The sequence below is a fragment of the Sciurus vulgaris genome (genome assembly GCF_902686455.1).
Source record: "Sciurus vulgaris genome assembly, chromosome: 16".
NCBI lineage: Eukaryota > Metazoa > Chordata > Mammalia > Rodentia > Sciuridae > Sciurus > Sciurus vulgaris.
Window position 1 is genome coordinate 17,815,197 of NC_136477.1, and position 23,971 is coordinate 17,839,167.

The following is a 23,971-nucleotide window of genomic DNA, read 5'->3' on the forward strand; positions in this document are numbered from 1 at the left end:
TTTGTAGCTGTACTTGTTTTTATTTTTATAACACAAAGAGAAAGGAAGCGAAGGGAACAGGCTCTGTGGCGTCCGGTCGTGCCTGTCTGTTTGGAAAAGGTGACTTGGGGGCTCCAAACAAAAGCTGGCCAGTCTGGCCGCCATCAGGAGGGGCTTGAGCGAAAGGCCAAACAGACCTGTGAGAAAACACGCCCAGAGCGAGGGCTTGGGACATGACACCAAGACCGTGGGGTGACATTCCCAACAGCACACAGCTGGTTTAAAAAAACAAAAACACCCCGTGGGGGGACTTCACTGAAAGAGGATCCCCAAATGCAGTGGGCACTGTCCCCAACGCATCTGTGCCTCCCCTTCTCTGCAGCTCCGGGAGCTGCTCGCGGACACCCTGCGGCTCTCCGTGCGCTCACTGCTTGCCTGCCTGCCGGCCTGGCTTCTTCTCAGGTTGGCCTCTGCCGGTGCCAGGGATCCCGCCTCGACCCCGGCCACCGAACACACCTGTGGGGCAGAAAGGGGGCTGCAGCTGGGTCCAGCGCCTGTGACCTCTGGTCAGGTCCCAGAACCCCCAAGCCCCAGCTGAGCTGTGAAGTGGGGACAGCAGTCCTGCCCCTAAGGTCCTCCACCAGGGACTGGGCACCTGACCGGGCAAGTGAGGGTGGGACAGAGACGCGGGCAGCAGGGTGAGGCTGGGGGAGCACCGTGCCCACGATCTGCCCGCCTGGAGAGGAACAGAAGAGGGATCCTGTGCCTCCAGTCCCAGCGACAGGATCCGGGAGGGAAGTCTCCCCACAGGCAGAGGCTGTGGCAGAAAGGGTCTGAGTTTTCAAATGACATTTTGTATGAAGCCCCCGTGGTGGGAGGGACCTCTGCAGGGAAACAGGGCAACTGTGACACTTCCTCCCCAGGGAGGTCCTGGTAGGATGCAGGTCATATAAGGACTTGCTTAAGACTGAAGGTCCTGGCCTCTGACCTCCCGCCTCCCGCCTCCCCCTCAGGGCTGCTGCAGGCCCCAGGCTGAGCTGAGCAGGTCCCCCTGCACCATGCATGCCAGGCACCCCCTCAGGCCACAGCTGCGTGCCTCCAGAGCAAGCTGTGCGGAGCGAGCGCTCGAGAAAGCCAAGCCAGAGCCTGGAACACCAGGAAAGCTGACATGGACAGTGCCGTGTCAGAGCACCTGGGCCGCATGCAGTGCCAGCCTTGGGCCCCTCTGCAGAGCCTACTGAGGTGGAGGGCACAACCTGAGGTCTGAGGACAAGAATCACCACCTCCTTGGTGACCTTCAACCTATGAAGATGGGCTCGGCCCGGCTGTGCTGAGACTCTCAGGAGTCCAGCACTGTGGGGACAGAGGACGATACCAGCACAAGCTGCTCCACCTCACGCCTCGCCAGGCAGACCAGCTCTGCCAGGGGGCCAGGCATGGCGGGGACCGCTGTGAGTGGCTGCTGCAGTCACAGGCTGGGCTCTCCTCTGAGTCCTCCCTGGGCCCTCCCCTGCTCTCCACAGTGGCCAAGCTCAGAACCAGGCTCCACACCAGGGGGCCTGGGACCCCAGGAGCCTGCTCCCCTCGCCCTCCCTGCCCCTGCTCCCAGCCGCTCCTGACCGGCCCATGAGCCTTGGCTCCACGCTGCTCTGGCGTCCTCCCAGCCTGTGGCCCTAGCGAGCCCGGCTTGGCCTGCAGCCCGCCAGGCACACAGGTGTCCAGAGTGAAGACACAACCCAGGTCCCTCCTGCACAGGCTGGGATGGGGCGGTAGGAGGGACATGGTCTGCAAGGCCTGAATTTTATGCCAGATTTCCAGTCTCCAGCGGGGGAAGAGGCGAGGCCAAAGTCTAAGTCTATTCGAAAGGGCACAACCTTGGCTTTCTAGAGTGGTCAAGAGCACCAAGAGGGACCTATGCCAGGCCTGAGCCGGGGCCCGCCAGCAGCCAGAGAGGTGGGTACTGCAGAGGAGAAACTGAACGTCAGGAGGTGACCCTTCGTGCCCACCCCACCTGCCAGGAGGAGATGGCAGGATCCAGGCTGCGGGAGCAGGGCTCAAATCCGAATGCCCACAGCTGGGTCAGGAGCAGCTGCGGGCTGGACCTGGAGCAAGGGGCTCCCCACCACAGCTGTTCCCTGACAGGCGGTGCCAAGGACCACTGCCAGGAGAAGGCTGGGTAGGTGGCAGTGCCAGGGGTGACCCAGACTAGCACCATCAGCTGCTGCCCAGAGGAGCCCTGGCAGTCGTAGCCTGTCCTGACCCAGCTCCCTGTGGGGGCAGGAGGCCTATGATGACACAGGTCAAGAATGTCAACACCAGGCAAGGACAGACACCACAAGCCACTGTCCCTGCAGTGGGGAGGCCCGGCAGCCCCAGACCCAGTGCCTGAGGCAGCTCCGGGTAGGCCTACCTCGCCCAGCGCCCCCCATGCCTCGGCCTTTCTGCTGCTTCTGCTGCTGCAGGCCACCACGGCCCCGGCCCTTGGCCACCACCTCCTCCTTGACCATGTCAATGATCTCGTCGGGGATGCGCAGGTACTTGATGGTGCTGCCTCGAATGTAGCACTCAGGCATCCGCCAGAACTTGTCCCCGTCCTGTGTGAGGAGAAGGTCGGGGTCACTCACCTCTGCAGGCCCAGTTTTGGTAGGAGTCTCAGATCTGTTAGGGGATGGTCCCTGCAGAGGGGGTCAGGAAGCCCTCGTCCCGTACGGAAGCTGCCAAGTATCAATCCCAGGAGAGAATGGGGGGCCAGTCTCCAGTGGGCACTCTCCCGACTCAGCGATGCTTCATCCACCAGGAGGACCCCAGAAGCCGCTGACGTCGCCTCCCGACTCCTGGGCCTGGTTGGTGGTGGCTGGCTGGGGCTCCCGCAGTTGGGGACAGAGCCCTCTCCAGACTAAGCTGAGGCTCCTGCCAACCTGAGCTGGAGCTTTGCAGCTCAAAGCCTAGAAAGGGGTGAGGGGCTCCCCTACCCAAGATGCTGCCCCAGCCCCACTTCCCTCTCTATGGGCCCCCACCCATTCATTCATCCAGGACTGACCAGAATTCTGACAGGGTCTGAGCTGGGCACGGAGATGAGGGGGCGCACTACGGTGACCTGTACGGTTCCTGCAGAGCCCCGAGATGGGTGGGCAGTTTTCAGAGGAACCAACTAGGGTGGGGGAGGGGTCTTGTAAAGTTGGGCCTTAACCCAGGGTCAACCCAGAGGACCTAGTGGCCAACTGCCTCCCTCAGCAGGACACGCCAAGCCAGGCACACAAGGCTCCCACCTGCCCCCTCTCCCACTGCCTGAGGGCAGAAGCCTGCAGCTGCTTCTGTCAGAGGAGTTCCCAGCCCCTTTCCCTGCCTGCCTGTGGACAGATGCAAACTAGGTGGCCGCCTCCCCTGCCCACACCTCTAGATATCAGACCACAGCGGCTTCCTGCTGAGCGCCTCCCCGGAACCAGGGAGGAGGTCCAGATCCTCAGCTGCAGAGGTCTGAGGCCAGCCCCACCCAGCTGCCCTCCCCAGAGGCGGCTCCTGCCTTTCCTCGCCCAGCTAACTCTAGCCCCCAAGCCCTCCGTGTCCTGCCTGCCACCCACTCTCCCTGGTGCCTGTGTCTGTCTGGTCCAGCCCAGTGGAGGCGCCTGGCAGGGACACGTGGGCAGCACAGGCACCCAGTCTCCCCGGAGACCAGGACTCCCGAGGCCTCTGGTGTTCGCCCTCCTGGAGGGGTGACGGGCTGTCTCTCCCTCTCGAAATGGCCCTGTTCTCCCTTGAACATGCACTTCTTACTTCACCCCAAAAGACATGTCTCCCCGACAGCGTTCACATCCCCCTTGAACTTGTATTGCATTCCCAAACAAATATGTAGGAGTCTGGGGGCGGGAAGGGCAGGTGGGAGGCCAAGTCCACGGGGATACTGAGCCCAGGCAGGTGGACACAGGCTCTGAGGAGTTTGGGGTGCAGGCTGGCTGTGTGGCGCTCAGCTCTCCCTGGGCCAGGGCAGGGCCAGGCAGGGACGGTGTCCTTGTGCAGATGGAAAGCTGGGGCGCTGGGCACAGGACCTAGTGACAGCAGGGAGACCACAGCCTCCCAGCCCCTGGGGTCCCCACAGAGCGGGCCTGCCACCCAAGGGAGGCCAGTTCTCATCAGCCCCTCCTGCCCACTGAGGGGCAGGCCATGGGACCTGACCAACAGTGGGGATAAGGGCACTGTCGTGTCCCGTCTGGAACCTGGCGGCATCCACAGAAGCCCAGCCCTCACGCCCTCTGACGCACCCAGGATCCCAAGGCCTGAAGGGCCTGCCAGCTACACGCAGGAGGACCCCAGGCTCAAGCACCTGGCACTGCTGGTCACGGCCGGGAGGACCCAGCCAGACACCTGCTGACAGGAGCACAGGAGAAAACCAGGAGGCAGCGACTAGTAGCCACCGGGGAGCCCCCACCCAGTGCCCCCACTGACCAAGGAACCTGTCCACAATGGGCGGGGCCACCCATGCCTGCCTATCCAGATGACAGAGGCCCCTTCTTTTATTTTTATTGGTACCGGGGATTGAACCCAGAGGCACTCAACCCGAGCCACGTCCCCAGGCCTGCTTTGTGTTTTATTTAGAGACAGGGTCTCTCTGAGTTGCTGGGCCTAAGTTGTTGAGGCCGGCTTTGAACTCCCGAGCCACTGGGATCACAGACGCGCACCACCCGGCCTGGCAAATGGCCCCCTCCTGTAGCCTGCTGTCTTCTGTTGAGGCGAGCCCTGCGTGACACCCTTGCTCCCCACTCTACCACTTCCTCCCCCAAACTACAGGGAGGACAAACATGGGCACCAGTTGACGGGAAGGAGCCGCTGTCCCCCACCCACCCCCGTCCTCCTCAGTGCCATCTGGGTTACGCCAAGGATGGGGGAGGCCTGAGCCCCCCAGGGGAGCTGTCTCCCCAGCCAAGCTCACTAGCCAGCACTCCTAGCCAGGCACTTCCTGGTTCAGGGTCTGGCCAAAGGCTCCTGGTCGGCTGGGCTTTGGTGTTGCCCTCGCCCCCTGGTGGCTTGGACACTGCCTGGCCACACAGACCCTCAGAGTCCAGACAACATCAACAGCTGAAGGCAGCAGAGGTAGACAGGGAAGGTCAGTCCTCCCCTGGAGGTGGCTGCCCCCTGCCACACAGCCATGCATGTGCCATGAGTGCCCCCAGGCCTACATCCTTCCAGGCCAGGGTGGCATCCACAGACACACAGCAGCGGAGGCGGGCTGGGTAGACTGACCTGTGTGTGGTCAGCAGCCCTCAGGACAGCTTCCCTGTGCCACAGGTGCAAGGCCCTGCGTGCTGTGGACAACAGAGGTCTGGCCAGCACACTCACTCCCACCGGTCCTCTTGCCCTTGGCAGGGTGACCAGTACCTGACCCCTCCCACCAGGTCCAAGCAGGGCTCCTGGCCCCACTTGAAAGTGAGACCGTTGAGCTGCAGCGTGCGCCCCTGGTCAGGCTGCGTCCACTCCAACACCCACCCCAGCCCCCTATCCCATGACAGCACTGCCAGCTCAAAGGTGGCCCTTCCCAAACTGCTCGCCCGGGGGCAGGGCCACCCCTCGCCGTGCCACAGCCCCCGAGGGCCCCAGGGGTGGGCCAGGGCCCCCTCTCACCCTGGAAGTGCAGATCACCTCCCGCAGGTTAATGTTCATCCAGTTGTCACAGCTCACCAGGTGCCCATTGTATGTCTCCCCATTTTTGAGCTCCACCAACTAGAAGCAAAAGGGACCATGGTCAGCTGTGGCCTGCAGCCTGAGGCCTGCAGCCACCACCAGGGCCTTGCTGGGACCCCTCACGGGACACGGCCTGCAGCACCAGACCCCAGAATGGTCCTTCCTACTGATGACAAGCTCGGCTTCCTCTGCCCTGCAGCCGGTGTCAGGCTCTCTATAATGAGCCTGGTTTGGTTGGTTTTGATAACTTTATTCATATGCGGCGCTGAGAATAAACCCAGGGCCTCTGCATGCCAGGCAAGTGCTCTACCACTGAGCCACAACTCCAGCCCAAGACTGGCTTTTATCTAATTAAAAACGTTTTTCTTTCTAGATGGCCTTTTTAAAAAATATCTTATTTGTTCTTTTCAGATATACATATCATACATACGAGGAGTATAACTTCCCATTCTGTGGTTGTACATGATGTGGAGTTTCACTGGTCATGTATTTATATATTTGTTTAAAAAAAAAAAAAAAAAGCTGGGGAGATAGCTGGTGGGTAGAGTGCTTGCCTTGCAGGCACAAGGCCCTGGGTTCAATACCCAGCACCACAAAAAAAAAATTTAAGCCCAGTGCAGCAGTGAATGCCTGTAATCCCTGCAACCTGGGAGGCTGATGCAGAAGGGTGGCACATTCGAGGCCAGCCCCATCCCCAGTGCCTCAGAGAGAGGGAAAAAAAGAAAAAAAAAAAAAAAAAAAAAAAAAAAAAAAAAAAAAAAAAAAAAAAAGGCCAGCCCCAGCAACTTAGCAAGACCCTGTCTCGAAATTAAAAATAATAAGGGCTGGGGATAGAGCTCAGTGGCAGGGCATTTGCCTGTCTTTTTTTCCTTAAACTTGTGGTGCTGGGGATCAAACCCAGGGAGTTAGGAGCACAGGTCAGTGGTAAAGCATATACTCAGCAGGCCTGACACCCTGGGTTCGATCCCCAGCACCACAAATATATAAAAACAAACAAAACTTAAAACTTCATATTGAATGTTTAATAAAAATATTTTAAAACTTTAAATATACTAAAAAATTTAAACATAGACACACAAATTCTTCTTCTTCTTCTTCTTTTTTGGTACCAGGGATTAAACCCAGGGGCACTTAACCATGGAGCCACATCCCAGCCCTTTTTAATTTTTACTTAGAGACAGGGCCTCGCTAAGTTGCCGAGACTGGCTTTGAACCCTCAATCCTCCTGCCTCAGCCTCCCAGGCTGCTGAGATTACAGGTGTGCGCCACCTCGCCCAGCCACGTATAGATCCTTAGAGGAATGAATAAAGTTAGGGCAATGGTGGTCACTGTTTCAAGGTGGCAGGTGCCAAGCTGGCATGCCTGAGCTGGTCCTGACTGTACCAGCTACGTGGGCTTTGGTGGCCTGGAAATGGTGTTTCTCACAGCAACAATAATGGCCTCCTCAATGTGTTCTGAGGACAAGGGTAAGAAGCACATCGTTCTGAGGGTACGCCAGTGCCAGGAAAAGGCTGGGACTGGGAAAGGACTCAGAGTGGTGGGCCCAGCTCAGGGCTAGCTCTTACCAGCAGCAAGGCCCTGGGCTCCCCCCAGCACTCCCCACCACCAAAAACACCCACCTGTGACAGCTGCCCCAGAGAAAGAGAAATAAAGGTGTACACCTTCAGGGCTGGGGCTGTAGCTCAGTGGTAGAGCTCTTCTTCACACGTGCAAGGCCCGAGGCTCGATTCTCAGCACCACAGAAAAATAAAGATACTGAGGCCATCTCCAACTAACAAATACATTTTTTTTAAAAAAAAGATATATACTTGCAAAAGTGCAAAAGTGGAAACAGCCTGAAAGCCTATCAACAGATGAATGTGTAAACACAACATGGTCCATCCACACAGAATCTCATCCGGCCGCAGGAACGAAGCACTGGCACTACAAGAATGAACCTCGAAAACATGAGGTCCACAAGGAGGGCCAGACGCGGGAGACCTCGTGTCTTCCATCCACGTCCACATGGGATATCCAGAACAGAAGGCAAGTGAGCAGCTGTCACAGGCTCAGGGAAGGGAACAGGGTCTCCTCCTGGGGCAATGAAAATGTTGTGGAACTAGACGGAGGGGCCTTGCCCAACACTGAATGTGCTAACCACCAATGAGTCGTGCACTTTAAATGGCTGGACATGGGACCTGCTGAGTGGTTAGACGCACAGGCCTGGCGTGAGCTGCAGCACGGAAGAAATGCACACGAAGAAAGGGCTGAATCATGTGGTGTATCACTTACACTTGCAGAAGAAAACTTAAAAAGAGAAACGACTAGTGGATGTGGACAGAAGCCATCACATATTATTAAGGACAAAAGTAGTTTTGGAAGCAAAGTTCACTACAGGATTCCCTTGTTGTGGTGGGGACTGACCCCGTGGTGCTCTGGAGCTACTTTGGCCAGTTTCATTATTTTGAGGAAGGGGCTTGCCAAGCTGCCCAGGCTGACCTTTATCCTGCAGTCCGCCTGCCCGGCTGCTCAAGTCACTGGGATTACAGGGTGCTGCTGCGCATGGCAGCACGCATCACTTTCCCAAGGAGCAGAAACGACTTGGGTCACATGCTTGCGAGGGAAGAGAGAACAAGCCACTGTGTTCGGAGAAGCAGGAAATCCTCTACCCAGAGGGGCCTGTCCCTGTCCTCAACAGTGTCCCCTCGGAATACACCACCTGGACCCAGCACCTACTCACCATGGGATGGTTCTGAGCCGTCTTCAGCAGGGACAAGGGAAGCTGCAAGGCAAACAGTCACGTGACTTGTCTGACTGGCACCCCAATGCCTTTTGGGGGCACAGGAGTGAACCTGGGCCACCCCCAGATGAGAGCGCCTTCTCCTCCCTTGACCCAGGGGCCTCTCGCCCCTCCTCTCACAGAGGCAGCTGCTGCCTGGCCCTGGCGCTGACTCTTCTGGTCATTTCTTGACACCTCTTGCTACATTCATCCACACCCAGTACCGAGCAGGGCGCTGCCCCGTGTTTACAGGCAACATCACAACACAGGTCCTTCTGTTGCTTGCATTTCCTACTCAACTACACAGTTTCTCTGAGATGCCTCCAGGCCTGTGACTGGCCTCTGCGCCAACAGGTTCTGCCGCCAGGTCCCCAGCAAACCGCAGATGGAAAATATGAAGAAAATAAAATGGTGTCTGTATTGAATATGTACATTTTTTTTGTTATTCCCAAACAACAAGAGTATAACAACTGTGCACACAGCATTTCAATTGTGCTAGGTACCCTACCTCTAGGAAGAATTCAATGTCCTCTGTTCCATGCAAGTCCTGTGCCACCTTACAGAGGGATTCGAGTACCCAAAGGGGCTTGAGTGTCCAGGAGGGGCCTGGACCCCATGGCCTGTGGACACAGCTGGGGCTGCAGTCACCACACCCAGTGCAGGACTATTCCCCCTGCCCAGAACAGAAGGATGGAGGTGAGGCTGCCCAGCAAAAGGCCGAGGGATCTGCAGCACAGTTGCAGAGAGGAGGATGCAGGCCCAACTTGACCCTGTCTGTCCTAAGGTGGCATAAGGCCACGCCTCACCAGCCCACAACTGATTCTGCCAGGCCCTACTGAGGAGCCAACCCAACCTGAAGGAGCCACATCTGAGCTGGGTGTTCAAAAACATTCACCAGGTGATGGCAGAGGAATATTCCAGAAAAAGTTGGGTTCTTTTGGCAGGCACTGGCAGAAAAGAAATGGAATCTTTAAACACACTCAGATAATTTGATTTTTCCTTTTTCTATTATCACTGAATTCCTCTTTCATGACAAATATGTAATTTTTTTGTTTTAAGATGGGGTCTTGCTGTTACCCGGGCCACTGCACCTGGCCTGGGAGTTTTGGGTTTTCTGGTCTCCAGCTCGCCAGGCAAGTGCTCTACCCCTCAGCCCCGCCTCCAGCCCTTGGGAGTATTTTTATAACCCGGGGAAAATAATCAGCTCTTTTCATTTTGGAAACAAGTATGACTCATTCCCTGGGGACTGCCTCTAGGCTTCCAGAAAGAAGGGTGACTCAGGTGGCAGTGCTGGAGTCCAGAGTCCACTCCAGTGTGGCTGTGATGGAGGTTCTGGCTCTGAGGGGCCCCATGGCTGAGAAATGCCTCACAGAAGACAGAGGCTTCAGTGCGCCCTGCCCTGGTGACTTTGGAATCCCACTCAGTCCCAATCCCAGAAGTCTCTGCAGGGGCGTCCTAGCCCCCACCAGCAAGGTGGCTACTCCTCCAGGGGGCGGAACTCGAAGGCCTTGGGGAAGGAATCCTACATCCCACAGGCCCTTCCAGAGAAGAGCTGCCGGGAGGAGGTCCCAAGCCAGCAGGAAGCCAGGCCCAAGCCCACTTCCTGTGCTGGCTTCCTGGAATGGCATGATAAGGAGGAAGAGGCTTAGTACTAAAGGAAAAGCTGCTCAGAGTAACCCAGTGGGTGGGCTGGTGCCGCGGGGCTCCTGCCTTTCCTCTGGAATGCATCCCTGTGACACTGCCAGCCAGCTGTGGTTAACTCGGAGCCTCGCACTGGCATGGGCTTTCCTCAGCAAGCCTGCTCTTTTTTTGTGTCCACAATGGGAACCTGGACCCAGGAGAGGAGATACATGGGCCTCCTCCCAGATCACTGGAAAGAGGGCAGGGAGCAAGCTGGCCCTTGAAGTCAAGAAAAATGGGCTTGGCAGCCACTCATTTCATCTAAAATGCCAACACTCGTCATGGGAGGGCCCTGCCCAGGAACACCTAGCATGTCTCTGGTGAAGTCCAGCAGGGACTGATGCTTACTGCCAGCAGGGGAGCAGATGTCATATTACAGGGTACACACACCTTCCATGTTGGGGACAGTTCTTGGGACATCACCTGTCCCAACTACCAGAAGCACAGCTCAAGAGGACCACAGCTTCCTCAGTCATGGCTGGCAGGTCCCTATTCACGACGTATGCAAGAGTGGATCTGGAGATGGGGCCCAGGAGTAGGCCGCATACCTAGCATTCACCAGGCCCTTGGTTTCAACCCCAGCACCAAACAATAAAGTTAAATAAAATAAAAAACAAACAAAAAACCCATCTGAAACCCAGATGGGACAGGAACAGCCTGACAGCCCACCCCCGAGTGAGCCCAGCAGCAGAACCTGGTCTATGAGGCCCCAGCCAAAATGGCCAACCTTCGCGACTGCGATTGCCTCCACCCAGGGTGCCCTTCCCGTGGCTGGTGGTTGCTACAACGTCACCATCTTTGGCCAAGCCCTCCTAATGGCCACCCTCTGCTGTACAGCTGTTTGTTTCCATTATAGGCTACAGTCAGTCTCTAATTATCTTGTTTATTTACTACCTGCCTCCCCGGCTAGACTGGAAAACTCACAGTGGGTGTGGGCTTTGTCTAGTGCCAAGTACACATGGGGCCAAGGATCAGGCAGAAGAGCGGGACTCGGTAAATGTTTGCTGAATAAATACAGGAGAGAATGCACACACCACCCAGGGAGGCACACAGGGCAGGCAGAATACTTGCCCCACCCCACAGGTAAGGGAAAGGTGGCTCTGATGGAGAGGTGGCTTTGGGACAGGGAGCCATGACTGCTTGGTCAAGGATCTCTCTGAAAGACTGCAATGGCCTGCAGCAGTGCCTGCATCTTGCCTTATTCTATGTCCTCATTCCCAAACCGTGCTGGAGACAGAGATCAGAGGAAGGGGTGGATGGTGGTCAAAAGACGGATGAAGGGGTGCAGCTCAGTGGCAGAGCACTGGCCTAGCAGGTGTGAGGTCCTGGGCTCTATCCCCAGTACCACACACAAAGCAAATCAAGTCAAATTAAAAAAGCATGAAAGTGTCTAAGTGAGATGGGAGTCTTCTACTACCCAGGTGACGAGAAATGTTGAGCTAGAAAAGTTGTTTAGGGTAAGAGAATTCCTTTTTCTAGACTTTCCTAGCACTTCGGAGGTCTAATCCTCTGGTCTGGATGGACTGAGGACTAAAACCAATGGCTCCTCATTCAGGATCACCCACCACGATGGCTCACCAGGCTGTTCCTTCTGACTCCAGCCTGACCACAAGGAACTGGGAATGTGTATAATGAATGGTGTTTCGCTTGTCTGCTCTTGGCATGCCTCCAGGAAACTCCTAGAAAGTCAAGACATGGGGACTCTCTCTGGATGTTCAAAAGGTGAAAAGAGGCTGAATGAGTCTCAAGTCTGTGCCTTGTGCAAATACTTTGTAGACTCTGGTGATGTGTTGGGGATAAAAATGAAGACCCTGCTGTCAAGGAGCTTAAAAGAGATGGATCTTTCTGGTGCCAATCCTGAAATGCCAACTCCACCCTCTGGATGGTATGCAGCAGGAGCTTTCGCTAATCCTTAGTCCTGAGAAATGTGCAGCCATCCCTTGGGGATCTCTTCTGGTTCTCCAGAATCCCCCCACCCCCTTCTCACAGAGTGACTGGAAGTCACTTCCCTACCAAGGTCCTTGGTTTCTCTCCCTAAACACAGAAAGTCTGGGTGCTGATGGGCCAAGAAACTTCCAGTTTTGAATTCCTGTCTCTCTATCTAGATATATCCTGTATCTTTATCCCTGTTTCACCAGGGTCACCAGAACCTTCCTACCCAGACCCAAAATTTCCAGGCCTTAATTTTTCTTTCAGTGAACTAAGAGGATTCACTTTGTCCACCTCTGGCTTAAAATGCGCCTTTGTTGAGCGTGTTGGCACACGTCTGTAACCTCAGGTACTGGGGAGGCTGAGGGAGGAGGATCACAAGTTCGAGGCCAGACTGGACAACTTAACAAGACCCTGTCCCAAAATAAAATTGAAAACGGGCTGGGGATGTAGGCCAGCGGTAGAGCTCTCATCCAGCGTGCGTGAGGCCTTGGGTTCACGGGGTGGGGGCAGGAAACCCTGCTTCCCCTGGAATGAACTGCTGTGACCCAGGGAGAAACGATTCCCCTCCCTGCACCTGTTTTTCGGTCCGAAGCATGTAAGTGTGTGCTGCTAAGATTCTACACATTCGCAAACCCCCTAGTTCCCCAAACGGGCTTCATCTGAGAACTCAGACTACTTCTCCGCCCTCTAGCTTTCTATACTCCACGAGATTGGCCTGGGCCACTTCGCTCCCCTTCACTCACGGTGCCCTTCGGCGGGTCCCTTCACCCCACCGATAAATCGGGACGACTGCCGCTAAGCTGCTATATTGTGACTATGTGTCCATTCAATCCCAAATTCCTGATAGCGACGTACCGGGTACCCTGGAAAGGCACCTGCTGCCCCTGGCCTCAGTTTCCCCGCCTCAAAGAGCGAGACACGAGGCTTGCAGTGCACGTTTATCCCAGCCCCTAGCGCCCGCCCCGAGGGTTCCCAATGGCCACGTCCCCCGCCTCGAGGAGAACCCACCGTCGACCTGCCCTCACCATGTTGTCGGCGGGGACCGGGCTCGCCGGCCACTTCCGCCGCTGCCACAGCCGCTCACGCTCTCACCGGTAGCCGCCCCGCCGCGCGCCACCAAGCTGAAAAGGAGTGGCAGAGACGCGAGCCAGTCAGCACCGGGCTTGAGGAACAGACAACCAATCCTTGTTGAGTAGGGCGGGGCCTTCCTGGCATGGTGGGCGTGGCAGGCCATGTTCCCGCCTGAGAACCCGGGGAAAGGGCCGTAAAGTGCCCCGGCGAGTGATGCAAAAGGGGGTGAAGCCCCGCGCGCCCGCTCAGGATGCACTGTGGGTAAGAACGCATGCGCAAATGAAACCCGCGGCGGGTCTCCTGGGCTCCTCGCTGTGGGCAAAGCCCGTAAATGCCTCCAAGGTTGCTCTGGAGAGAGAAATGGAAGCCCTGCGGTTATTGGAACGTTCCTGATGTCACCCTTGGGGATCCTAGTCTTCTGATTCTCCTTATTGTTATTATCCTTGTTATTATGAAGTAAAATAAAGGTCCCTTGAAAACAGGCACTGGCGTGCAGTGACCGTCGGTCTGATAATCCTGATGCTTAACAGGGCAGGCGGAGAGGGCGGCGCGAGATCTCGGCTCGCTGCTCAGAATGGCGCACGATTTAAAACTCATGAGTTGTTTATTTCTGACATTTTATTTAAAATTTTAAATGATTTTTTAAATAGTTTTTTTTTCCCATTAATAGTGGAACTGCAGTTGATCATGGGTAACTGAAACTGGAGAAAGCAAAACCGTGGTGAAGGGAGCTGCGGTGCCAACAACCGGGTGGCTTTCCACCAGAGAACTCGAGCCGGGCGCGGGGGCGCACGCCTATGACCCCAGCCACTTGGGAGGATCCCAAGTTGCAGGCCAGCCTTGGCCATTTAGTGATACCCTGTCTCCAAATAAAAAGGGCTGGGAATGTAGCTCAGTGGTAAAGCGTCCCTGGGTTCAATCCCTAGTACCAAAACAAAATAACAAATGGGTTGGGGGGGACCAGAAAAAAGCCTCCGATATTCTCACAGTTTGGGAGGCCAGAATTCTGCAAAGCGTCAACAGGGTTGACTCCCTCCTGGCCTCTCTCTCCTGGCTTTTCTGGTTATCTCAGAAATCCTTGTTCTTCAGCTTGTAAATGTCACTTTGATCATCTTTGCCTCTTGTCTTCACACCTCTGCCTTCTCAGTTTCTCTTCTTTTCTTGTAAGGACACTCTTTTTGTCTCACTAGGCCCACCCTAAATCCAGAGCAATCTCATCTCATGGTCCTTGGTTACACTGCAAAAGCCCTAGTTCAATTAAGACCATATTCACAGGTACCAGAACATTAGGATTTGGATATATTTTTAAGGGATACCACTCAACCCACTACCTCAAGTGTTAGCTACGATGCCTTTAAATGTAGCCATTTTGGGGGGATGGTTCAGGTCTCCAAGGTGACCACAAGTGTACAGGTGTCTCTTGGCATCCACAGGATTGGTTCCAGGACCCCTTGGAGATACCAGACTCCACAGATGCTCAAGTTCTTTATATAAGATGATGTTGTATTTGCATAGACTACACACATCCTCCTGTAGACTCCTGGTCATCCCTAGATGGCTTCTGCCTGAAACAATGTAAATGCTGTGTAAATAACTGATACAATGTATTGTGGAAGGAATAATGGGGAGAAGAAAGCCTGTGCATGATACAATTTTTTCTCAGATATTTTTGATCTGTTTGGTTGAATCCATGGATGCAGAAGCTGCAGATAGTGAGGGGGATTGTAGTTTCACACCTGTGGGTACCTAACTTCCTAGGAGAGACACAACTGGGTGCCTATGGAAGGTTTGGCCAAATGCTTTGATCTTCAGGTCTATAAACGAGCACTAGGGGTCCTTGTCCTAGCCTCCCGAATCTTAGGACTGGCTATAGACCCTCTTCTTAATATACCCAGGACTAGTAGCTTCCTGTCGAAAGAAACCTTTGTCTCTCTGAGCCAGATTGGGGCATCTTGATGCTTGACTTCTCATTGAGGTCGACCAGACCTCCTAGATGGGGGAGAAAAGAACAGGAGTCCACATACCTAGTTGCCTCCCACCAAAGGGCTGGGGTACTACAGTCTTGGTCAGGGGAGAAGGAACTGGGTGCCCAGTTCTTCTGTGACGGAGCCCTACAACCAGGGGTGCTGTGCTGATCCATCAAGGAGAAGCTCGTAGGAAGTACAGTCCCCTGTATTCCTGGACCAGCAGGGGCTTGCTGAAGTCTGCGAATGAAGCAACCTCCAGAAGGAGGGAGAGGAAGAGAGGATGCAGCCATGCCGGAGGCCATTTCGCCTTCATCTTTGCTGTTCTTTGAATCATGAAATTTTCTTCTTTGCTTAGGCCAGTCTGAGTTGAATTTTCTATCAAAACTGTAAGAAAAATCCCAGCAATGGTAGATGGCAGTAGAAGCGACAACACAGGGCTGGAGAAATCAGGTCCACTCTGGGGCCGAGGGAGGAACTTCCTGGTGATCCCGGCTGGATCAGGAGTGTGGCGTCAGCTTCCTCAGGCAACTGGCACCAAAGGGAATTTGTGGGGAAGATGTTGGCAGAATTTAGGCAACATCTGCACAAGTAAAATCAGGAAATCAGAAGATGGGCAAGACTGGAGATCCAGTTTTGGAGCACCTGACCATAAAACTTAGGTTTTTTTTTTTTAGTTGTCAATAGATCTTTTACTTTTACTTTATTTATTTCTATACGGTGCTGAGTATCAAACCCAGGGCCTCACACATGCGAGGTAAGCACTCTCTACCACTGAGCCACAACTCCAGTCCAAAATTTAGGTCTTAAGTTGGGGTTTCCCCCACCCCCAGAAGCCAATTCTGAGGTAAAGACTCAAGGGCGGGGCTGCGGCTGCAGCTCAGTGGTGGAGCCCTCACCTAGCACGGGTGAGGCTCTGGGCTCGGTCCTCAGCACCCCATAGACATAAAAAATAAAATAACGGTATTGTGTCCATTGATAACATTATATATAATTAAAAGACTCAAGGGCATGTGGTTTATTCTGCAGGTGATCCCAGGCCCCAGGGAGCCCCCTTGGAGCTGAGGACCCTAGACAAAGCAGGAAGGTGGATCAGGAGAGGTGGGAGATGGAGTCCTCATCCACGTCCCGCTTCCGTGGAAAGGTCTGGGGGGAGCAGGGGTTCCCCAATTCCAGGCCTGAAAGGTGAAGCCGACATTCAGATGAGCCCCCGCGGGCCGCCCAGACCTGCTGGCGGCTGAGGTGAGGAGGATGCGGGTGGGACGCCAACTGGGGTGGAGGGGTCCAGGCCCCAGCCCAGCCCTCTCTGCCGAAGGCAAAGCCCGCGCGATGTCAACAAAAGAAACCGGGTCCGTGAGCTGTCCCAGCATCAATATGGCGAAGGAAGTCGAAAGAAAATTGAGCGCTGGTTCACCATTTTATGACTTTTTCTAGACTTTTCTATGCGTAAAGTCTTCATTTCACCCAACAGGCAAACACGGATTCATTCTTGAAACCCTAGCTGGGGTGACACCGTGTGGCAGCTTCAGTCACTGCAGTTCTTGTTGGCTCTTTCAACGCAGGCGGGCCCCTGCGAGTTCACCCTCCCCTGGCCATACTGACTGGTTAAAAGAGGATTTATGGAGCCAGCTGAACTCTGTCCTGGGAGCGGGGTTCAGTGGTACAGCCCCGGCCTGGCATGCGTGAGCTCCTGGGTTCCATCCCCAGCACCTAAAAAACAGCAAGAATATTGAGAGCTGGGAGGAACAAGAGTTCATTGTTAAAACGAGATGATGAAAATTCAATGCCATCAAGACCAATCTTGTGGTTGAAACTTTCTGCAGAAAGAATTCTATATTTATAAGACCGTGGAGTTATGCCGTGGAGGGCATAGGTCGAGCCCCTGGATCCAGCTATACCTGAAGTCATGCGTTGTAACCTTCCACTTAGACGAGCCCAAGAAGTTTTTAATCCTCCTCTGGTGCTGGGGATGGAACCAGGATTTCATGCATGCTAGGCAAGTGCTCCACCCCTGAGCCACATCCCCAGTGCTAAGTTGAATAATCCACTTGGAGTTTGGAGCTTCTTACTTGGCGCTTAGAAGAACCCATGATGTCAGGAGTGGACAGGGTACCAGGATCTCATGAAAAATGAAGAGAGATCAGTAGACAAGAGGAAAGGGACTAGGAGAGAGGAGGGGAGGGAAAGGGGAAATACTGAGAAACGATATTGGCCAAATTATATTGTGTACATGTACAGATATGCAACACCAGGTCCCGCCAGTGTACAACTATAGCACACCTAGAAAAAATGGGGGGAGAAAAGAACCTACAGAGTCGGGTTCTGTGGTGCACACCTGTCATCCCAGCAACTTAGGAGGCTGAATCAGGAGGACTGCAAACTTGAGGCCAGCCTCAGCAATTTAGCAAGACCCTGTCTCAAAAAGAATAAAAAGAACTGGAAATGCAGCTGCCAGTTTGCTCCCCAATACAAAACAAACCAAAAACCCTCAACAGTGCCTACCTGCCTCATGATCTCTTCCCTAGCTGCCCTCCCAAATCCCATCATCCATCACTACTTTGAACTTCAGGACCTTGCCCTGATTTCCAGCATTGCTTTCTGCTACATTGCAATTACTATTTCAAGTCCTCTGGACCCTGACTGGTAGGAGCAGAGTGTGAGAGTTCCTGTGGGTCTCCAACAGGGGTCTCTTCAGTAGTTTCCCTTCTGCCTTCATGGACACATGACCTAGGCCTGGCCTGTCTGGGGGCTTCCCTGGAAGTGTTCTAGAATTGTAGAATTGGAGGGATGTGGTTCATGCACAAGACCCGACCATTTCCCTTATTTAACCCTGGATCTAGCCATACCTGATGCTTCGTAAATCCTCATCCTTTCTTTTTCTTTTCTTTTTTTTTTTTGGGGGGGGGGGTTGCTGGGGATTGAACCTAGAAGTGCTCTACCACTGAGCTACATTACACCCCCAGTTCTTTTAATTGTTTTTTTTTTTTTTGTTTTGAAACAGGGTCTCACTAAGTTGCTGAGTCTGGCCTCAAACTTGGAATCCTCCTGCCTCAGCCTCCTGAGTTGCTGGGATTATAGGCCTACACCACCATACCCAGCAATCTTCATCTCTTTTTTTTTTTTTTTGGTTCCAGGGATTGGACCACTGAGCATCCTCAGCCCCTATTTTGTATTTTATTTAGACACAGGGTCTCACTGAGTTGCTCAGTGCCTCACTTTTGCTGAGGCTGGCTCTGAACTCGCGATCCTCCTGCCTCAGCCTCCTGAGCCATTTGGATGACAGGTGTGTGCCACCGCAAGCAGCCCCTCATCCATTCTTATATGCGAGTTTGGTCCTGGAGTGTCCCCCCAAAGTTCATGTGTTCAAAGTTTAGTTTCCAGCTTTGTGGTGGACCCCTTAAAAGGTGGGATTGAGTAAGAGGCCTTCCAGTTACTAGGGCGTGCCTTTGAAGGGGACAGTGGGACCTTAGTTACTTGGTCTCCCTTAGTCTCTTTCGAGTCTCAACCATGAGGTGAGTAGTTTTGATTGGCCACCTGTGCCCTCCCATGATGCACTGTGGCCTCTCCCCAGGTCCAGAAGCAATGGGGATGACCCACCATGGGCCGAAATCTCTAAAACAAAAGAATGGACATTTTTTTAAGCTGTCTGTTTTATCTCAACTCCCTAAGGTCTCCCTCCCAGTGATGGGAACAAAGCCCTTAAAGCTGTTCCAGGAATCAGCCCCAAACAGGGAGTAAAAGGGTAAATTGAGCCTGATAGCCAGATAGTGCTCAAACAGTAGGATTACCAGAAACTATTGACCAGAATCTACGCCCTGTTGTAAAACATTGTGAAACATGTTGTATGTTATCAGCAAACCCAGACCCCCTTTGAAATTTCCCGGCAGCTTTGTCCCCCTTTTCCCTTTCATGCGCGACCCCTCCCAATGTGTGGTTTCTGCCTTTATAAACCTACAAGATTTTCTGCTAGGGACTCGACTCCTGGGCTCCTGCGTGAGTCACGAGTCGGGTCCCAGCGCGCTGGAATAAACACCTCTTGCGGTTTGCATCAAGTGACGCCTCCTGCGGTTGATTGGGGTTGCCGTCGATCCATGGGACAGAGTTGGGGTTTCCTTTTTGGGGGCCTTACAAAACCATGAGCCAAAATAAGCCTTTCTCTTTATAAGTGAATTATCCCAGGTGTTTGTTACAGTCACAGAAAGCTGGCTAGCACACTATCCTCCAATATTTTGGTCCAACGTTTTTATATTTTACTTTTTTGTACTGGGGATTGAACCCCAGGGGTGCTTAACCACCAAGTCACATCCCCAGTCCGATTTTTATACTTTATTTAGAAACAGGGTCTCACTAAGTTGCTTACGGCCTCCCTAAGTTGCTGAAGCTGGCCTTGAACTTGCAATCCTCCTGCCTCAGCCTCCCAAGCCTCTGGGATACAGGAATGCACCACCTCACCCAGCACTCAGAGCGTTTTCAAGGTTCACCCGCATTGTGGCATGTGTCAATACTTCACTTCTTTTTTAGGGCTGCGTAATAGTCCATCATATAGAATATGCCACCATTTACGTCCTCATTGCTAGGAATTTGTTTCGCTCAAAATTTTAGCCGTTGTGCTGTCATGAACATTTCTATACAGGTATGTGAATGTAATGTACAAAGCTGCTCCCCTGACCTTTCCGTTGCAGTCATTTTCCCCACCTCCCAAACACTTGTCAGTCTGTGAACATCCTAGCTAGCTATTGGTGAAGCCAGAATTAAGGACAGGTAGTTAGTGTAGAAATAGGGAATCGGGTCAATTCGAGGAAATGAAGCCATGAAGCCGATCTGCCTCTGGAAGTTGGAGACGGCCCCTGGAAGAATGGAATGTCAAGGATCTCCGGAGCCCACTGATTACCAAATTGACTTGCCTTTATCAAGGACTGCAAACCAGGAGCTGCTAATTAATGCCCCCTGGGCCCTTACCTGCCTGAATCACCTTGGCCCTCCCCCTGCCCATCGCTGCTCACTTAATGCAAAACCAGGCCTAGCTGTAGGCAGGAAGGAGAGATAAGGGGGGAGAGAACTGGAGAACAAAAGACTTTAACCTATAAAAGATGTAGGTGCGCTCACTTCTGGGGACTTTAGAACATCAGCCATGGCCCCCTTCTTCCTGCCGGGAGAAGTCTGTATTATTACCTACCTTTAAATAAAACCTGCTTAATATGCCTGCCTTGGCTGCTTCTCTAGTGTTCAATCTTCAACATTAGAAGGAGCAGAACTCGGCACCGGTAAACGGCGGTATCATTGGTTCATCAGTCAGCTTGCAAGTGTCCTCCGATACTGGTTCCCTGTTAGCCCTGCGGAATTCAACTGCTTCACGGTGGCTACCCCGCCATCCTTTCTCATCCCTCTCTCTCTCCTACTCACTTTCTATCTCCTCCTCACTTTTCCACTCTCTCTAGCACGCGCCCTTTCTCGTTCCCTTTCTTTTCCTCTCATTTTCTCTCTTACCCCTCAGGGAGACACTCTGTTTGCTTAATAAACTCCCTTATGTGATTTCCTGTGTCCGGCGTGGTTTGCGTGGGATTCCTCACACTGGCAAGCTCCTACCACTGAGCCTCACCCCCAACCCTGGCTTTTTTTTAAAGAGTGTACCAGCCTTCCAGTGCCCACACCCTTCCTGCACGGCCCTCCACCTGAACCTGCTCAGGAGCACTGTTGCAGGTCACCCTGGAACTTACATCCTGGCAGCTCCAGTGAGGACTTCTGGGGGGAGCGTCTCCCCTCAGCATGTGTCTGCTCACTTCTGCTCCAAATCCCAGCCCCACCAGTGTGTGACCTGGGACTCAGCTACTCTGGGTTTCAGTTGCCTCGCTTTGCAGAATGGGTTAATAGTAGTCCCTCCCAGCAGGGCGTGGTGGCGCAGGCCTGTCATCCCAGCAGCTCAGGAGGCTGAGGCAGGAGGATCTAGAGTTCCGAGCCAGTCTCAGTAACTCAGCCAGACCCTGTCTCTAAATAAAAAAAATAAAATAAAATAAAAAGGGCTGGGAATGTGGCTCAGGGGTTAAGCACCCCTGGGTTCAATCCCTGGTTAAAAAACAAAACAAAAAAACCTCCCTCCAAGAGCAAAAAAAAAAAAGCACTTTTGTGAAGTGCTTAGAATCAAGCCCATGTGTGGTCAGTTCTTGAACATTAGCCTTTACCAGCGGTCACACGGGACAATAGTGTGGGACTCAACTTCTCCCACTGAAGCCAGAACTGGGGACAGGCAGTTAGTGTAGAAATAGGGGATCGGGTCAAATCAAGGAAATGGAGGCCATGAGAGCCATCTGCCTCTGGAAGTTGGAGGCTGCGCTGGGAGAATGGAAGGTCAAGGACCTCCGGAGCCCATTGAACACCAAATTTCCCTGCCCTTGTCAGGGACTGCAGGAAGGAGCTGCTAACTAACGCCCCGGGCCCTTGCCTGGCGGGATCACTTTGGCCCTCCCCCTGCCCACTCGCTTCTCACTTTCTGCATCTCACCTGCAAAACCAGGCCTAGTCACTAGGCAGGAAGGAGAGATAAGCGGGGAGAGAACTGGAGGACCAGAGACCTTAACCTACAAAAGATGTAGGGTGCGCTCGCTTCTTGGGACCTTAGAACATCAGCCATGGCCCCCTTCTCCCTCGGGGAGAAGTCTGTATTATCGCCTTTAAACAAAACCCGCTTAATGTGCTTGCCTTGGCTGCTTCTCTAGTGCTCAGACTTCAACAGGAGAGGGAGCAGGACTGTCACCGGTAAACGGCGGAATCACCTTCACCTCTGACTCTGGGAGTTTTGCCTCCTGTCACCCCTCTTTTTCGGTGCCGCAGGGGCAATGGAAACCTGCCTGGGTTCCCTGTCTGCCTATCCCTGCCCTAGCAATGAACTCTGCCCTGGGGCATTTATTACAGTCCCCCTCATTCTGGGCTCCAGGATCCCTTGTCTATACCAAAGTCTGTAGATGCTCAAGTCCCTCATATAAAGGGCATAGTATTTGCACAGAATCTACACAACCCTCCCACAGATTTTATTTTATTAATTTTCCTATGCAGTCCTGGGGGGTCGAACCCAGGGGCACTCTACCACTGATCTACACCCCCAGCCCTTTTATTTATTTTGAGACCAGGTCTGGCTAAGTTGCTGAGGCTGATCTTGAATTTGTGATCCTCCTGCTTCTGTCTCCCAAGTAACTGGGATTACTGGCGAGTGCCACCAAGCGCAAGCGCGCCCATAAATTTTAAATAATCTCTAGATGATTTGTAATACTTAATGCGATATAAGTGCTGGGTGAATAGTTGTACCGCACTGTTTAGGGCATAATGAGAAAGGAAAAGTGTCCCTATGTGTTCCATACTGTTCTAGTGAAAAAAATTTTTTTTTCCAAATAGTTTTGATAAGGGGTGGGCTGACTCTGTGGATGCAGAAACCGTGGGCAGGAAAGGCTGTCTATAACTACCGGAGTTATGAGCCGTGACTTTGGGTGAGTGTTTTGGTGGGCTCTCTGCTCCTGTTCGGCTTGGGTGTTGCTCTCACAACCGGCCTAGGCTGGCTCCCAGGTTTTCTGAATTCTTCCTTAAGCTGCCAAACACCGAAATAGCTTCTGAGCATGTGACCTCAGGCCTGAGCTTGCAAATAAAGCCCCGGGGCAGTCTAGAGAACTCTGGCCTGGATGTTGGGTGGGTGCCACGGGGAGACAGTCCCCGCCCAGTGTCCCGGTGAATGGGGGCGGGGCCAAGGCCGTTGGAATGAGGTGTCAGAGATCCAAGTCCAAGGTCCAGCCCTGTCTCTGAGGACATGGCCAGAAACTCCGTTTTATTTTTCTGGCTGTTTCTGGAGAAAATCTGCACATGGGCAGGGGACTTCCTGTGTGCTCGGGGATGTTGTGGGTACCAGGACGGGTACCAGGATGGAGCTCTAACACTTCCTGCTCTGGAAGTTCTAATCTCCTTGTCAAAGGAAATAGGAATCAAAGAGAAGCAGAAAAAGGAAAAAAGAAGGACTTCTGAGCTTCACTGCTATTAAGAGGATAGAACCAGGAAATGGGAAGGACCCACGGGGTGGGTGGGGTCATTTCAGCCTGGGTGGGAAAGAACCCTTACGGGAGTAGACGACCCTCAGAGGAGGTGACAGCCAGCCAGGTGGGGAGGTCCCCTAAGAGGGAACTGAGGTCTGAAGGAGGAGACACAGTTAGGTTTGCAGGGAACCGTGGGGCTGTTCAAGGCAGCGGGAACGGCCAGTGCAAAGGCCCTGAAGTGTTGGCCCTTGGAAGGCAGCTGGGCTTGGAGGCCAGCGTGGGGAACAGGGAGGAAGCTGAGGTCTCTGGGGCCACGTTAGCTTCCTCAGCAACAGCCAAATGTACTCAGTGTTTTTCCTCTTTAATTCCCTTCTTTCCCCCGCCTTTCTGGTCTGAAGGCAGCGTCTGTGACCCCTCCAATTCGAGAAGTGGCCTTGGGCAAATGGCCTTCCGATCTGTGCCTTAGTTTCCCCATCTGTAAACTGTTGTGACTAAGCGGAGCGGTGATCTTTTTCCCGTTCCTCCCGCTCCCAAATTTTGGCAGTGGGTATTCAGCAGGCGCTCCATGTACACCGGCAGGATAATGATCTGCGGGTCCACAGCCCCAGGCTCCTTGCGCTTAGCGGCCACACCCCACCGTGCGAACCATCCCCCTCGCAGGTAGGGAAACCGGCTGAGAGGACCCGGCGCCGGGGTGCGGGGTGCGCGCGCGGCGTCTGGCGCCCGGGGGCGCGCACGCCGGCCGGGCGGGGTACGGCTGGGACTGCGGGGACGCGCACGACGAGGGCCGGCCGGGGCGGGACTGGGGCGTGGCTGGGGGCGTGGCTGGGGGCGCGACCGGGGCGTGGCCGGGGGCGCGCACGCCGAGCGGGCGCCTGGGGGCGGGGCCGGGGGCGGGGC

At 53.9% G+C, this 23,971-nt stretch overlaps 1 protein-coding gene across 3 annotated transcripts; it reads right to left on the reverse strand.

Moving 5' to 3' along the window:
* On the reverse strand, window positions 1-13,182 carry LSM4 (LSM4 homolog, U6 small nuclear RNA and mRNA degradation associated). 3 transcript variants are annotated; one of them, XM_079115441.1, is made up of 5 exons: window positions 13,051-13,167; window positions 8,375-8,416; window positions 5,596-5,694; window positions 2,390-2,573; window positions 1-495 (listed from the first exon to the last, which is right to left on the reverse strand). In XM_079115441.1, the coding sequence occupies exons 1-5, from the start codon at window positions 13,051-13,053 to the stop codon at window positions 404-406; spliced, it is 420 nt and encodes a 139-aa protein (XP_078971567.1). In that variant the 5' UTR covers window positions 13,054-13,167; the 3' UTR covers window positions 1-403. The 3 variants fall into 3 exon arrangements, with proteins under 3 accessions (XP_078971567.1, XP_078971569.1, XP_078971568.1); XM_079115443.1 differs by lacking the exon at window positions 2,390-2,573 and having other exon boundaries at window positions 13,051-13,182; XM_079115442.1 differs by lacking the exon at window positions 8,375-8,416 and having other exon boundaries at window positions 13,051-13,074.
* Window positions 13,183-23,971: the final 10,789 nt, after the last annotated feature.